The 18,195-nt window shown below is 37.2% G+C and overlaps 1 protein-coding gene across 3 annotated transcripts in view; it reads right to left on the reverse strand.

Moving 5' to 3' along the window:
- The window catches only part of LOC306848681 (E3 ubiquitin-protein ligase MIB2-like), an 86,917-nt gene that overhangs the window by 42,710 nt on the left and 26,012 nt on the right, over positions 1 to 18,195 (reverse strand). For all 3 annotated transcript variants that reach the window (XM_079383372.1, XM_079383371.1, XM_079383370.1), the window contains exons 2-5: positions 16,178 to 16,525; positions 14,546 to 14,717; positions 4,974 to 5,080; positions 575 to 769 (exon numbers count right to left, since the gene is read on the reverse strand). In XM_079383372.1, the coding sequence (XP_079239498.1) occupies positions 575 to 769; positions 4,974 to 5,080; positions 14,546 to 14,717; positions 16,178 to 16,525 (822 nt within the window). The remainder of the gene's footprint in view (positions 1 to 574; positions 770 to 4,973; positions 5,081 to 14,545; positions 14,718 to 16,177; positions 16,526 to 18,195) is intronic.

Consider the following 18,195-nt stretch of genomic DNA (forward strand, 5'->3'; position numbering starts at 1 on the left):
CAAATCAGCATGGCCGGTAACAATTTAATGAATCGGTTTGTTCTGAAATGGTTCACTTATTCATCTGAGTGTGTGGTATTTTACATTGCCTTCTTTGAGTGACATACAATATTATTGAATATTTACAATAATTATATTACATAATATATTGCAATTATAATATATTATAATTAATTAGGTTAAACATTATGTATTATATATATATATATATATAGACAAAAACTCATACAGGGACATTTTTGCCCCAATATCTTGAATTTTAGGTCATAACTGTATTTATGGAGTTGTTGCCTTGCATCATATTTGTCAACAGTCCACTGTATGAGATGTTAGATGACGTACAGGTCAATTTGTTAATTTATTATATATATATATATATATATATATATATTTTTTTTTTATTTATTTTTTTTTTAAATGGATGGTTTTATTGATGCCAAAAATTGCAAATGTATCTGTTTCACTCTCTTGTATTTGTGCTAGGCAAATGACTTGTTCTATGCAAAAATAAATAATTCTTATGAGGTACAGGTGACTGTCAAGCACACAGTCTGTGTTTTACTGCCGCTCTTACCTAATTTGGGCAGATGCTCCTTGTAGAAGTATCCTCCCGGCACATCCGACACGTATTTCAGATCCACCTTGCCCTTGTGGCCCATTCTGTACACGTTTGTGGTTCCATTGGTCCAGGTGACACTAGCCACGCTACGACCTGATTCCTGATCCCATCCACGAATATCCACCACCTTCCCAACCTTCCCCTCACCTCCTGCTCGCGCACACACACACACACACACACACACACACACACACACACACACACACACACACACATACATATATATATAGAGCAGCACAGGGCAGGAGACTCAGACCAACGTCAGCAGCTTTGAATTATCCAAACTTGAGAAACGGGAGAAAATTAAAAAAAAAAAAGTTTGAAAAGCATCATGTATGCACTTTGTCCAAAAGAAATGAGAAATATCAGATCAGAGCAGAGCATGGTCAGAAAATGCATTCGAAAGGAACTAAAATATTTCAGCTATGTAAAAATGAGAGCGCAAATAAATAGTCTCTGTGGAAAATTCCTGCAGCTTTTATATGCTAAACTGAGATATTCTCATTCTTTTTTCAGGAAAATAGAAAAAAGTCAGCACACGGGAAAATGTAATCGCAGAATATCTTATGTGACAGTCTGTTATTACATTTTTATATTTCTGGAGCCCAGGTGTGCTGACTTTTTTCTATTTTCATGATCAATTTTTGGTCAAGCACCCCGAGTTTTTCCAGGGATGTGCATGCTTTTGTTTTGATTTGTAGTGGTTTTCCATGGAAAACTTTAAACACTCCCAAAATGTGAGACTAGTTACATTTTGACTGGGATTTGGTTTAAAAAACAAAACAAAAAACCCTTCAAATGATCACCATTGTTTGTGTGAATGGCATAGAACTGCTATTCGACCCTTAACATTACATGAGTGTGAAGAGCTGTGTGCTGAATCGTCTATGAGCCGATAAACACAAAACCAGGCAGTAAACACTTACTGGAAGAACTTTAGCAGCTTAAGTCTCCTCTTCATACCGAGTCAAGTAAGCAAAGCTACTGTGTGTCTCATTAACATGGAGGAGAAGATCGTCAGTGAATTATGACTTCTGTATGTTTCTCACACAAAACTCTTTATCATGCTGTCGTGCTTTTACCAATCACAGCTATTTTTGAATTGGATGTTGATTGGCTTATACAAGTATCAGTCATTATTCTATTTCAAACTGAATCACACACTGGGAATCTCATGTGGCTGGATAAAAATATGCCTGTATGAAAAGGATAAAAACCACTCCAGGGAGCAAATACTGAGCAGGGCTCGCAAAATCGCTAGCCCGACGTCCCGGGGCTATTGTGTTTTCCAGTCGGGCTACCAAAATGTATCCCTGTCCTGCCCGACGGGCCTTAAATACAGGGCTCCCACGCAGTGTTCCCTGTTAGCTGAGCGCTCTTCTTCCACCGCGGCCGCGCAGAAGAAATAATGTGCCTCGCACACAAATGAGTTGGGAAGCCATTTGATTGAATGCCGCCAGTAAAAGGGAAAGAATAGCTATGCTCGGGCAAACGGCTCTAGAGCTGATGTCAGGACAGAGTTAGAGCCGGTTTCATAGAAAGAGCACGATGTGCACCAAATGAGTCGCTGTAGAAACTGAATACTTCAGTAGTTGTGGTGCGCTCAACACGAGAGACAACACAAACACAATGACATCTGAAATAAAACATCCTCATGTATTAAATAAGAGCGGCTTGATTAAGTGCTGGAAATAACAGAGGATGGGTAACAAAACTCTGAAACATGTTCAGTCACACACAAGAGTATTGTACAAACTGTACTTCATAACCATGTTTAGACCGCTATAGAAGAATTCATATGTTCACTTTTATATTTAACTTACAGATCTCAGCTTAAGATTTGCTTCAGTTTCTATTCTATTCTATTCTATCAGTTTAAATAGTTTGTTTTGATAATATATTATGTTAGGCCTATATTATAACCTGATAAATTATTGACCTTGTTTTTGAGTCTCTTGCTCATCAAGGCTGTATTCATTTCAAAAATATAGAAAAAAACTGTGATATAGTGAAATATTATTGCAATGTCTAATATTGTTTCCTATTTTAATACATATACTTTAAACTGTAATTTATTCCTGTGATGTGCAGCTGTATTTCCAGCATTACTCCAGCAGTGTCCCATGATCCTTCAGAAATCATAATAATATGCTGATTTATCATCAATGTTGAAACTGTTCTGCTGATTCATATTTATTTGGAACCTGTGTTTCGTTTTTCTTTGATTCATAAAAAGTTTAAAAGAACAGCATTTATTCAAAATAGAAATATTTTCTAACAATAGAAGTCTTTATCAATTTTGTGAAATAATATTCAGTATTTTTTATCAAAAAGATACAGCCTTGATGAGCATAAGAGACTTCTTTTAAAACATCTTTTGAACTGCAGTGTATTGTTCAGTAAACATGTTTTCTCAGCTAACCTAAAATGTAGATCGTTTAGTGACATCAAGGGTCAAATCAAATATAAACAGCCCATTAAAGTTAAGAGTTACACTGTTTTGTGTGCGCTGTACAGCTCTGGTGTAAAGAATGCTTTTGCTCAGGTGTCTGACCGATAGAGAGACGTTTTGCTCAGAAAGAAAATAAATGAGAGAGAACACTGCTCCCACGGGTCCTTAAATTTGATCCAACTCAACTGAAGAGTTAAGGCCTTAGACAGTTTTAAATACCTTAAATAGTATAAGAAATTATTTTTCAAATTGCCTTAAATTAAGAATTCTGCAGATACCTTGTAAATAGTCAAATACAACTTCGTTGATATTTGTGTATTGAAAATGGTTTTGATTCACATTTATGGTCTTTATTTTATTTGGGCTAGTTAAATTAATTTTCGGGCTACCAAAATCTGAAGAGTACCTGGCCGAAGGGATACCAGGGATTCAGAAATGTTGCGAGCCCTGAAGAGATGTAACAACTAAAACACAGCAAAGCCAGTCATCACAACATCTAGTGTAATTTGTCAATCAAATAAGAGTTATGACATCTGAATACTTAACCTGAACAGAGCCAATATTTCACTTTCCACAATGAAAGCATAATCAAACAACAACAGTACAACAAAACGCTCAAAACGCTATTAGAAACACAGGGGAACACCGCTGAATCTCACAAAACCTCAAGATTTACCCCAAAATCACAAGACCAAATAAACAGTCATATTTTATGACCAGTCAATTCCTATCATAATTTTTCTATGATAGAAATCTCAATAGTCCTAAAAGTAGACTTAATTTTCTTTATGCAAACTATGTGCATAGTTGCAATGAAAATGTCATAATGCAAACATCTTAATGGTTTAAACCCTAAGAAACATTTTAATTTTCTTAATGGAAAACATTTGTTACCTTCTCTTGATTTTGGGGTGAAACATCTAATAACAACCATCACCAACTAGAGCTAATCAACACTAGCATCACAGCGATGACAGGCTTTCAGATCACACAGAACACAGAGGAAGAGAAGCTCGCTCTACAGACCTCTGCAGGGATCAGTCGATGAGCTCCACATGGGCATTTTGACTCATTCGTCATTGAAGTCATTATACATGTTAAATACAACCTTCACACGAGAACATGTGCAAGTGTTTATAGAAACAGCACAACGGATGATAAACATCACAAGCTCAAAGTCTTCACATCGTGCATCTTATCAATGCAAAATACAACAAAGTCACTTTCCTTTCCAAAAAAGTTTCTGATTCCTGATCCTGGAGAGGCTCATTTCAACGGTTTCAACCAGAATTGTGATTTTCTTAAACCATTCCTTAAAAACAAATTCAAACTAAACTCTGCAGGACCAGAAATGTTTAAAGGGATAGTTCACCCAAAAATGAAAATTCTGTCATTAATTACTCAGCAAGAGTACTAGAATACGAGAACACCTTTTGTGCGCAAAGAAAACAAAAATAACGACTTTATTATGTTTTCTTTGCATACAAAAAGTATTCCCAGAGCTTTGTAAAATTATGGTTGAACCACTGATTATTTTACCGATGTCCTTGCTATGTTTCTGAGCCTTGATGGTGTCAGGATCCTTGCTGTCTATGGAGGGTCAGAGAGCTCTCAGATTTCATCACAAATATCTTTGTGTTCTGAAGATGAACGGAGGTCTCATGGGTTTGGTACGACATGAGGGTGAGTAATTAATGACAGAATTTTCATTTTTGGGTGAACTATCCCTTTAAGGCAATGATACAACTGCAAATGTCCATCCTAAGAGTCCAACATGACACAGACTTCAACTCTTCTAGCTAATGAAATACAGATGCTGCATTGAACAGACCCAGAACGTTCCTTTAAGCCTTTGAGACACGGCTGAACCTGACATCAGAGGTGTTAGCGAGCGAGTCTCACCGTCTTGGTTGCCCCAGTCCCAGTCGGGCCCCCGGACCACCTTCACGCCCTGGAAGATTCCTTTCAGGATGATTCTGGACAGGTTCTGTCTCGGCGTCAAGCTCACTCTGAGTTTGAGAGAAAGAAGAGCGAGTTATTAACCTGAGGAAACCTTCAAGGTCTGATCTGCTTCATCCAATTAAGCTCATTTTTCACAATGTTCTCTTTGTGAATTAGATTTTTTTTCACAAATGAAAAAGATGCATTAGGATCAGCATTCATAGACATTCTGAACTCTATTGGGGTTAGACAACACATTTCAGGACCTACTCATTGTCGAAATCATACTCTAGATTTAATACTGTCACATGGAGTTGATGTTAGTGGTGTTGAAATTCTGCAGCAGAGCGATGATATCTCAGATCATTATCTAGTCTTGTGTAAACTCCATATAGCTAAAACTGTAAATTCTACTCCTTGTTACAAGTATGATAGAACCATCACTTCTACCACAAAAGACTGCTTTGTAATTAATCATCCTGATTTATCTCAGTTCCTCAGCATATCCAACAGCACAGAAAAACTTGATGACGTAACAGAAACTATGGACTCTCTCTTTTTTCTTCTTAATTGTTTCGCCATTTAATTTTTTTCTTCTTAAATTTAGTTTCGTTTTTACCAAATTCAGTTTTTTGTAGATTTTCTGGATTCCATTTTAATGTTTTAATTAAATTTTAGTAATTGATTTTATAAAAAAAATAATTTATTTATTTTCTTTTAAGAAATACTGTGTTGTATATTTATATATTTCGGGTAAATAAATTCAGGCAAATATTCATTAAAAATGTTATTATTAGTAGTAGTTATATCATTACATTAATATATTTCTGTCACAGTTTCTTCGAGTTAAACCAAACTTTTATTTTGACGGGTTGCTGTGAAGACCTTTAAGCTTACATTTTGTATATGATATGAGGTAGTTTTACTCAAAAGAAACGGTAAAATGCTTAAGAAGTGACTCTCAGAGAAGTTCTAGAGATTATGTTTATGTGTTTACTACTCATATTTTGCTTCAGTATGTGTTTAATAAAGAAAACCACGCGTCTGCACCATTCATTGCCACAGAGACACACAGAACATGCAGGATTGTGTGGCTTAATATTTACAGACACTAGTCCATATCACGTTTCCATTTAACTGTACTGACCTACTTTTGATTTATTCATCCAAAATTTGGCAAATTCCGTGATATTCTGCGTTATACAGTAAATTCCACTTTTATGTCCACGTTTTCCACATTGCAGAAATCATAGGGCCCAACGTAAGTCACTTCAGATTAAATCATCACATGAAGAAACACAGAAGTAACCCTAGCACTGCAAACATCTAATTAGCCCGTTGCTAAAGACGGTTTGTTAAAGCAAACAATGTCAAAATCACTGATTTCACACTCATTGAGAACGATGACAGGATGCTCACAGTCAGAGAAGACTGTATGTCATTGCTTCTCGTTTGGGAATGTGTGCTCGAGGACATTGGACAGATTTTGTACAAGAGCAGCATAATTGGAAACACATGCTCTCAATACAGCTAATGACAGAAGGCTGTCTTATGTCAACAAACTAAAGCAGCCTTGGGAACTCTTCAAGAGTGCGTCGCCAAAGACTCTGTGCTCTAAACGCAGTGGAATAACAACGAGTAACAGCACATACCTTATAGTAAAGATCTGATCTGATCGGGGAGCAAAGGAACTGCCTATTCCCATAATTCATCCGCAGGATGGCTGCCCAGCTAGACCTACTCCATCAGCTCCAGCACATTCACAGTCAACAGTCAGAGATCTCTGCTCAGCTTTGATTTTCTCTTAAGGTCAGCTGTGCGGAGCGGTACTGTCACGTCCGTCCTTACGAACGCTCTCTGGCCGTATGGCAGCACCTGCACGGCTCGAAGGCTTAAAGCACAATCAGGATAAATCTCTAAGCAGTCTGTGGCTCTTGTGTCTCAGGTGCGCGTCTAAGATCAAAGGTAAGACGTAATCCACAGACGCTGTTTATGCACACGCAACAGAGATGGACGAGCTATGAACATCTCTTGCTCTGCACCGACAACATCAAATAAAACATGGCAGATTCGCACAGATTAAAGGTTTGACATACAGAATAAACTGCATTTGACAAATGTTGTATTGATAGTTTTCATGTGATGTCACAGCCTTATAGGAACGCCCCCCTGGAGGGCAAAACGAAGCTTAGCTCCACTGACCGCCAGCTATTTTTACGCAGGTTGCATTAAGTAGTAATGTAGTAAAACACAGATATTAAAAAGGCGAAATTCAGTAAATACCTTATTGATGATGTATATTTTGTACAAGCAAGCAGAAGCAGCCAGAATATAAACACAATGTGCAAAGTTTCACGTTAAGTGGTTTCCCATAGAAAACCATTAGAAGGAAAACACTGTTTAATGATTGAAATATTGCTTAATATGGATTGCAAATGGCCAAAAGTTGCATTTTGTTCAGAAATACCTTTGTTTTATTCTTTTGAGAGGTGATCTAAATATTTGCGGCTGGGAAACGGATGGAAAATTGTTCTATGGATGTTTTGCCCTCCGAGTCTTCGAGCCGGTCACGTGACTGAAAGCTATGAACTGGAATATTTTACCCAGCCAATGATAAAACTGTGCTGCGTGATGAGTTTCGTGCGATAGCACCTGTGAGCGCCTGTTATTATGATTTTTATTATTTAGTGATTTAGATGTGCATGAAACAGCACAATTACTGTAAAAAATATGTATTTATGGCAGTGGCATATTTTAAGTTTTGCTATGTGAGAATGGCTCATTGGGTTTTGGGCTGTTTTTGATTGGCCATTGGGCGAGTTTTGTTTCTGGTCATAACGCCAAGAGAATGTTTTTCAAATGAAAGACAGAACAAGCACAATTTCTTAAGCAATACATTTCACAAAAAGAGTCCAGATTCTGAAACAATGAATCTGGATTTGAAGACAATGGCAGAGGTTTTGTCGAATGTAAAAGTTCAGGTGATGAACTCCACCTGCAGCTCCTCTACTGCTGCTCTGTTATTAATAATCATAATAATTTTGTGGAAACTTTGATAAATTAGAAAGTTAATCGAACAGCAATTATTTGACAGAAATCTTTTGTAACTTTATAAATTATTCTAACTTCACTTTTGATCAATTTAATGTGTTTTTTTAGTGCTGTTGAAATTAGCGCGTTAACGCAGGCGAGTATTTATTCAGTTTAACATTTAAAGTTTTAAAATATTTAACGCAGGGTTGGCTTGGCCACTCCCATGGCCAAATATCACATGTATTATAATGGGTTTATGTGAAGATTGCTTGTTGTTCACTTAAATTAGAAGTTATTTTTTAAAAGTCTAATAAATGTTCAATTATACTGTACTGCTGAAAGACTTTAGTCAATGGTTAAATATTAGGGGAAAAAAGACACATTTCCTAAAGACATCAGTAGTATTGCTATCAGCCATTAAATAAATATTAAAAATATACTGTCTATATGTTATTTCTACATTAATTTGAAGATTGAATGTGAAATTACTTCATTATTAAAGTATATTTAAAAGCTTTAATGTTAGGTGAGATTAAATCGCAATCAAGTTCAGAAAAAAAATATTAATTAGTCATTTTTTTTTAATCCATTGAAAGCACTTTTTTTTCACAAAAGCAGTCATCAGTAACACAGGTATATTTACAGCAATAGCCAACAATACACTGTATGAGTCAAAATTATACATTTTTATGACAAAAATCATTAGGATATTAAGATCATGTTCCATGAAGATATTTAGTAAATTTCATAAAATTTTGTTAATTTTTGATTAGTAATATGCATTGCTAAGAACTTCATTTGAACAACTTTAAAGGAGATTTTCTCAATATTTAGATTTTTTTGCTCCCTCAGATTCCAGATTTTCTAATAGTTGTATCTCAGACAAATATTGTCCTCTCATAACAAACCATACATCAATGGAAATATTAAAGATTAGATGTATAGATTTCATATAACTGGTTTTGTGGTCCAGGGCCACATATTAGACTGATTTCTGAAGATCATGTGACACTGAAGACTGGAGTAATGATGCTGAAAATACAGCTGCAGATCACAGAAATAAATTACAGTTTTCTATAATCAAAATATTACTGTTTTTATTTTTGCTCAAATAAACACAGCCTCGGTGAGATTTAGAGACTTCTTTCAAAACGTAAAGAATCCTAATTATTCCAAACTTTTGGAGGCCAGTTTTCATCACTAAAATCAGCTGGTTTGGAGTCACGACAAAAGCGTTTCAGAACAGTTAGTTCTGTGAAGTTCTCTAGCATCATCTGTTTGCACACGGCACTGTTTAATCAATGCAGTGAGTTTGATATCAGTGTTTCAGCTCAGTCTTTGGTGACACTGGTGGTGGTCAGAGATCAAGGTTAGTCCTCTTTTAGCCTGTTGACATAGAAACTGGACTAATCCACGTCACACTACACGACTGAAAACACCTTATCAGACACATATTCAGCCAGCAATCTGTGCGTTTCCATTTCCCCGTGCAGCGCTGGCATATGTTTAGTCTGTAATTACAAGCTATTTTACTACAACACCTCAAATTACTCAAAACATCCTTATATATCATTTACATTTCATAGAACATCATAAAATTAATATAACAAGCTGCACAATTTGCAGTATCATTCATATCTGTTGAAAGTCGTTTGATGCTTCTGTTTAATTCTCAGGCTCAGGGGTTTATCTTGAATATTATAAGCAATAACGCTTAGCCAGCATGAGAGAGAGACGTGATACATCTACACGAGACTGATATGAATATATAAAGCCAAAGCGATATTACTGTGAGAAAGACCCGATGAGCTCTACACTCTTCTACAGTAACAGCATCCGTGTTTGACACCAGAAAGATTACAGAAGACAACGTGACAGAAGCTAACTAGTAGCTGCCTTAGCCGATTAACAAGTTAGGCTGTTTTGTTCCTTGCTCTGTTGAACATATGGGAGGCCATATGGCCAATTGTGTCCTTTCACAAAAACACACGTTACCTCAGCCTGCACATGACCTCTGACACAGAGCTGCTATATACAGGTGTGCTCAAAACATAGCGGTACAACATCAGTCCTCTGATGAACCACTGGTATTAGCAGTAGTGATATGCCTGCGCTGCAAATCAGTTACTTGTGGATGTAGTAGTGTAATAGAGAAACAACAGCCCAGTTGGCATGACATATGTGCTGCTTGTTCTGAGGAACTGAGTAATGCATTGAAATAATAGCAGTGTGGAGGTTAATTACAGAATATATTCATTCTGTGAAAAAACAGGTGTCCTTTATTAAGGAGGAAGGGAAGCAATGTGTCACACATTGTTATAAATTAGATTTCCTTCTGAATTGTTAAGTAAAATTGTTCAGAACAACAACGTAATTTAATTAAAAAGTTGATTGGAGAAGGAAAAATTTATAAAGAAGTGCAGCAAATTATAGGATTCTCAGCTAAAACGATCTCAAATGCTTTAAAATGGCAACAAAAACCCGAAACACGTGAATGAACATGAGCAACTACTGTTAAACCTTATGGAAGAATAGTCCGAACGGCAAAGATCCAGCCAATCATCACCTTCAGAAAGAGCTAAAATTCAGTCAGAAGACGTTCGATTTGTTTTTATTCATTCAAATAATTAGACATGCTAAAACCCAGAATTAAACATAAGGTGAGAAGAAAACATCACATTTCATACGGCCCTGAACATGTCATTTTTGTTCAACTTTTAATAAACTGATGCTGAATTGTATAAGTTTCATCATTTGAATTAATTAGGTATGCTTTTGATTAATACAATTTAATAATAATAAAAAAAAAAACTGAATTCAGAAAAATTTTAAAAGAAAACAGAATTTGAAAAAAAACAAACTGCATTCATAGTTTAGTTCAACGTAAAGTTCAAATAGTTGTTTGTTTGTTATATTGACTGCTGTCATTAAAAGAAACACATGATTGCTTGACATTGACATGAGTCCATCTGCACCCAGATCCCCTGACCTCTACCCAGCTGAAAACTTGTGGCGTGACATTAAAAATGTAGTTTCTGAATAAAACCCAAACATTCACAGAAACTGTGGAACGCAGTTGGTTCTTCCTGGGCTGAAATACCTGTTTCAAGGTGCCAGAAGCTGGTCGACTGCGCAGCACTTATCAAAAACAATGGTTATGCAACTAAATATTAGTTCAGTCATTTAAACTGAAGTTTAAAAAATGTCTTTTGTTTCTAAGTGCTTTGAGTTTGAAAACAAAAATGTTGATACTGCTAGTTTTTTTACAGATTAATATTCCTTTTCTTTGCCTCCTGTAAAAAAAAACAGACTTCATAAAATCTTCATAAATTCATAAAATTGCAGCAGGGGCAGTGATATTACCCAGCGCCTGAAAGTAGTCCCCACTAGGTAACTAGTTATGATATAGCTGGGGACTACTTTCAGGCGCTGGGTAATATCACTGCTCCTGCTGCACCCATGCTTCCTTGATTATTACGCCGGAACGAGAGTATAGTTCCTAGCCATATTGGCCTAGAAAATCACAACTTTTCATTTTCCATCAGTCTTAGTACACGATGTAACTACAGAAGAGTCAAGCTTTAAATAGGAAAAATATCGAAACTCTTTGGTCGTTTTTGAGCGAGATGCTAACGGTCTAATCAGATTCAATGATCTATGCTAAGCTATGCTAAAAGTGCTACCACCAGACCCAGAGATATCGGCTGAATGGATTCAAAAACGGTAAAACTCACCTGTTTAACTCTGGGAGAGTTGGAAAATTAGCAAAAAAGTGGAGTATTTCCAAAAAAAGTGGAGTGTTTTAAAAATAATAAAAATATTTGCACTTTATTCACTTTCATTAAGGCACTGCTATTTATTTGAACACAACTGTACGCGATCAACTTGCTCCAGTATCAAGCTGTGAAAGATTGACACTGAAGACCGTGTGAGCCGCGAGGACTGCCATAGGGCTGCAACAAAGCATTCTTTTGATAATCAATGCGCACATGCATTAAAGCAGTGTTTTAGCTTTATTGTGCTCAATATTTATAATGATATTAATAACAGTGTGATAATAAATGTTGTTTACTGTATATTGTACGTCTGTATTTTGGAACAGACCAGACAGAAGTAGGGACTCAGGAGGTGAACTAATACAGCACATGTGGCTCTCACGTGACGAAAGAACGAACGATTCTCGGACCAGAACACTGAATCAAGAACGAAGAACGAATCAATTCTGATTCCTGTACCAGAACTCTGCCGAGTGCAGTAAAGATTCCTCTGATTGAAAAACAAAGCATGAAAAAATGTCCAGATATGATTTTAAGCCGTACTGCACATCCCTAGAGATAATCCAAACTATTTCCTGAATAACAGTATAAATAGATATGGTGACGCAGTGAAGTGGTGCACGGCTGTATTTGTGTGGATCTCTCTCTCTCTCTGTTAATGGCAGAGTAAAATGAGGGTGTTTATGCCTTTAAGCACCTGCTGGTGGCAGTGTGAGAGTGAGTGTGTGTGTGTGTGTGTGTGTGTGTGTGTGTGTGTGCGTGTGTGTCTCCTGAAGATGTTTTTTTAAATCGTGTACCAAGTCAAGCAGCGCAGCTGAGACTGGAGACCGGCTTGGATATTGTAAGCACACACACAAACAGTGAAACACACTGTAACTCAGGGGTGCCCAATAGGTCAATCGCAATCTACCAGTCGATCGCAAAGGCAATGCTGGTAGATCACACATCATTTAAATATGCTTAGGTCAGTGGTTCTCAACGAGGGGGGTGTGGATGCGAGACGTACTTATAACTTAAAAATATATATAAATGAATAACAGCACCACCTCTCTATGCATTCTGTTTTGAAGCAGCTCAAGCCGTTTGTGAAATACAGACTGAACAGCGGTTCAAAACACCCGACCGCTGCATGAGCATATGATACAGCTCTCGGCTGGATAAAGCAAGCCACTGTTGTAAGAGTCAAGTTTTGATGGATGCCGACTGTAATCAAGGAAAAGATGATTACAGTGACATACAGGAGTTCATTAGGCGTGCGCGTGTCTGTTATTACTGATCACTATGACATATTTCTGCTCGAACACAGTTCAGTAAATTCACGTAGTTGTAGCGAGTGTTTTATTACGGATGCTCGCGTGTTTTGGAGACGTTTGTGAGGATCAGTGGTGTTTCTGTACAATATGGGCATCAGAAGCTCCAAACACTGATTGACAGAGGAACTGTTCACTGATGACCTTTCCATACTTTCAGAATGGTCTCATTTTTCATTAGTATTATGGTGCGTTTAGTGATTCTGAATGGATCCGTAGTTTATATGCAGTCCTTTGGTAACTCCATGTCGTCTTGTTTGGTATGGCAGGTTGACTTGTGCTTATTTGTTAATTGTTCAGAATCAGAATCAGAATCAGAACAAGCTTTATTGCCAGGTATGTTTACACATACGAGGAATTTGTTTTCGTGACCAGCTTCTGCAGTGCAACAGGATAAGTAATAACACTAGAATACAGAGGTTTTAGTTATGAGAAAATGCTGGGGGGTCTTGCAGTATTGATCTGGAGAGGAGGGGGTCTTGGAGTAAAAAAGGTTAAGAACCACTGCTTTAGGTAAATGCAGACACAGTACTAAGAACAGAACATTTTTTTAATTAATAAATAAATGAATGCAATATAAAGATACATCCCAACAAGCGTTTTTAATTGATGTATTGTATATGCATTTTATTATTTATGCATTTATTTTTCATTTGGTAGATCTCTGTGAGTTTCTCATTTGAAGAGTAGATCCCACACAAAGAAGTGCTGTAACTGAACTGAATCACACTTTAATTCCTCTTCCATAGCAACCAAACTATCACCTTTAAGAATAAATACAGCTTAAGTTCTGCACTAAAAAAAAAAGTTTTCCTACCTAGTCTTTATTTTTCTTAATTTCCAGTAAAAATATCCTTGAAACAAAATAAATTTACTTGAGAAGCTACACTGCATAAAATATTAAGTGTTTGTTTGCAAAATGTCTGTGTTTACAGAAATACACATATTAAATATACTGAAAAAAACTAAACAAAAAAAAAACAAAAAAAAATTATTTGAACTGTAAAGGAAATCCTTCTTTTGAGGGACTTGTTTTTTATATGGATTAATATTTTGTTACGCCATTAAGAGGCATCAGGTATCCTAGCGCATATCGATGAGCTGAAATAACAGATATAAACAGCTTGGCAGGTTTAGCAAGCAATTTTCCTCACTCTAGCCTTGTTTGTTCTGGTGTTGGCTAAAAGACTTCCTCTGTAAGTGCATTACTGTACACACATTTTGAGTTATTAGGTCATTCATACAATCACTATCGTCACAAGTGTACTCACACAGAATCTGTCTTTTGTCCTGCATCAGAAAAGAAATGAACGCTTATGCTTGCTGATGTTTCTATGAGAATGAGAGCAGTGGGCTGACATTTAGACAAGGCTAGCGGGAACAGAGTCATGCAGAGAACAGACAGAAGACTCACGGGTGCGAATGCGCCGTCTCGTAGCGCTCGAAGGGGTGCATCAGGTCGTGCTTGTTGTTCATGTAACACTGAGTGCACAGGTCGTAGTCGAAACACACCTTACACTTCCAGCGCATTCCCATGATGCCGTGCTTCTTACAGCTGTCACAGATGATGTTTGAATGTCGGACACCTACGAGGAAGAAAGGGAAGTGAACACAAGGGTATATTAAATGAAAGATCAGCACATCTTCTGCTAGAATCCAGCAAACGCTGAAGACGACAGCAGCGCAGTGAGTCTCTGAACACGCTCACGTCTGTCTGCATGTCTGTTTTCCTGAGGCTTTCGCTCCATTAATCAGAAACACGTCGTTTGAGGCAGATGAGACTGATTTAATGATGCGGCAAAAGCATTAAGCATTTCCTTATAAACAAGAGCCACAGTCTGCTGCTGAAAGATAAAAAGTACTCGTACTGTATCGTGTATCTTGTCAGTGTGTGCACTTGCTTGGCCATTTGTAGTTGATAAACAGGAAAGTGGGTTCAAGCGCCAGCAGAAGGCAGTGTAATGAAGTGGTCTTTAAGAGAAGCAGTCTATCAGCGGAAGTTTAAAATCAGCTCGTAAGTGTATTTACTTGTCTCAGTGTTTAGCGCATTTGCCGTTGCTAGGAAACGCTTATTTTGTTTACTAGGATGAGAGTTGCTGAAATCGCGTTTGGTCTCGTACTGTATCGTGTATCTTGTCAGTGTGTGCACTTGCTTGGCCATTTGTAGTTGATAAACAGGAAAGTGGGTCCAGCTGAATTGAAATGATCATTTGTTGGATTGGTATAATAAAGGTTATTATACCGCGGCAGTCGTCGTGTGAAGCCCTCTTAGTGTGAAGACCAAAGAGTGTAAAGACCATCGACTCTACCGTGCGACTCCACCGGGCAGGGACACCGGCAAGGGATAGTAGTAGCTTTTTATTTAATTTTTTCATTGATATGTTTATTATTGAAATGTTGTTATATGCATGTGTTAATTTTATTTAATTTCTTTATTTTCTTAAATATGTGGGTAGATAGTATTTATAGAGTTGTAACTTTTTAGTTTTAGTTACTTTTTCTTATTTGTAAGTCGCTTTGGACAAAAGCGTCTGCTAAATGACAAAAGTAAAAAAGTAAAAAGTAAAAAAGGAAGGAAGGAAAGAAGCAACGCATCTCATTCATAGTAATGTCATGCAGTTTGACAGACAGACATTGATCTCGTTCATCTGAAAGACACATAATCAGTTCAGGGATGCACAGAACTGTGGTGTAACTATTAAAGCCAGTAAGCATCTTGAAGTAGCTTTCTTGAAGCATCTTGGAGACACAATTCTTCTGGATTTAGTCTCAGTTTGTTCTGTTTCTTCATGATCTGGATGATGATCAGATCAGATCTCAAAAATCTCAATGGATTATTACTATTAATGGCTAAATGAATGTATGGAAATGTAAACAGATATTTCCTACTGACACACCACAGTAAAAGATAGAAATAACTGACTTAAAACCATTTTTTATCTGGTGAAATACTAGTGTTGTGATGATTTTGGCCAGCGCTGTATAAGCTTCTGCAGCTGCTGCAGTGTTTAGCATGGCTGGAACTGGAGGAGGTGTTGGGTCTCACCGATCTGTGCGTTGTCGTACAGCAGCAGGTCGTAGGCGCTCTGGTATCCGGTGCGGTAGTTGGTGCGCGTCCCGCTGTCCCACTGCACCACCACAGTTTTGTCGGGCGTGGTGGTGCTGCCCTGCCGGCCGATCTCCACCACCGTGCCCACGTGCCCCTCTCCTTCATCCTGGTTCCCCCACTTCCAGTCCAGGCCGCGCACCACACGCATGCCCACCTCCATGCTGCCGCGCGCCGGCTGCCCGCTGTGGCCCTCGCTGTGCTTGCGGTGCGCTCGCGGGCCGGCGGTGGCTGCTGGGGGTCGAGGCGCCGCGAGCGGAAGGGTCTCTGGAGACAGATCAGGGGTGACTGCAAACACACAAGGACAGAGACAATCAGTTCTCCAGCTCTCACCTTTCAGCATCAAGCAGGGATGCTCCATTATGACAAAAATATTAATCAGGATTACTTTGGTCAATACTGTAATCACATTATTTAACACGATTATTAGTGGGCCATATGACCAAAACTTTAGATGGAAGATTTATTTAAAGATATCTATCAAATATGTGACCCTGGACCTGGCAAAGTGTGGTTTTGGACGATATCAGCATAAATCCTTTTCATTTTTTGGTACAAATATATTAAAGTAACTTGACATTATCATTGAAGACCAGCAATAAAACATAATAATGGCAATATATACATGTCAAAGTCAGACATGCCCCTTTGCCAGCTGTGATGCCTGGTTACTGGTTTAAACTTGACCCAGGTTTTTAAAAGATTTCTGGGTCAGCACACCTTAATACTGTAGCTTCAACAATTGATTGCCAATTCAACGTCAATGTTTGAATAAACTGACAGCTCGGATGCCCAGATTATGCAGAGCTGTAATAGCTGCTAATGCTGGATATTTTAATGAATCGAAAATTTCATTTTTTTCTATGTATAAACTGTGTATGTAATAAAATATGTTTTCGTAGTTTGTGTTGTCCCTTATCAGTGCAAAGTTATCACAAATTAAAAAGGATTCATGCCAATATTGTCCAAAACCCCACTTTTCTAGGGCGTTTCCAAACTTTTGGAGGGCAGTGTACATAAACTGAATAAATAGGTTTTCTGGCTGAGATACAACTATTTGAAAATCTGGAATCTGAGGGTGCAAAAATATCTAAATATTTGATTACAGCCGTTCCCGGGGCAACCGCTACTTCTGCCGCTCTCAAAGCGCCTCCTGCTGGCAGAAAACCAGTTTGCATTTTCAGTAATAAGCCCGTCTCCAGCAACATGCTTCTGTTGTTGCTCAATTATTTTTAGTTTTCTTCAGCACTTTTCATATTCTTTATCCTGGCTGAAGCACATTTGTTTCAATCTATAAGAATAATAAGCCCACACACCAGTCAAAAGATTTTGAACAGTAAGATTTTTGTTTTTTAAAAAAGTCTCTTCTGCTCAGCAAGCCTGCATTTATTTGATCCAAAGTACAGCAAAAACAGTAAAACTGTATTGAACACTATTGAATATAACTGCTTTCTATTTGAATATATTTAAATGTATTTTATTCCTGTGATTTCAAAGCTGATTTAGCATCATTACTCCAGTCTTCAGTGTCACATGATCTTCAGAAATCATAATAATATACTGATTTACTGCTCAACAAACATTTCTGATTATTATCAATGTTGAACACAGTGGAGTAATTTTTTTTTTCTTGTTTCTTTGTTGAATAGAAAGATGGAAAGATCAGCATTTATCTGAAATAAAAAGCTTTTGTAACATTATACACTATCATTCAAAAGCTTGGAGTCAGTATATAGGCCTATAAATATAAATAAATATTATTTATTTGGGGGGGGGGGGTTATGGTTATATAAATTAATACTTTTATTTAGCAAGGATGCTTTAAATTGATCAAAAGTGATGATAAAGACATTTATAATGTTACAAAAGATTTATATTTCAGATAAATGCTATTCTTCTGAACTTTCTATTCAAAGAAACTTGAAAAATTTATTTTCAGCTGCTTTCAATATAATAAT

Source organism: Barbus barbus (assembly GCF_936440315.1).
Source record: "Barbus barbus genome assembly, chromosome: 28".
Lineage (NCBI taxonomy): Eukaryota > Metazoa > Chordata > Actinopteri > Cypriniformes > Cyprinidae > Barbus > Barbus barbus.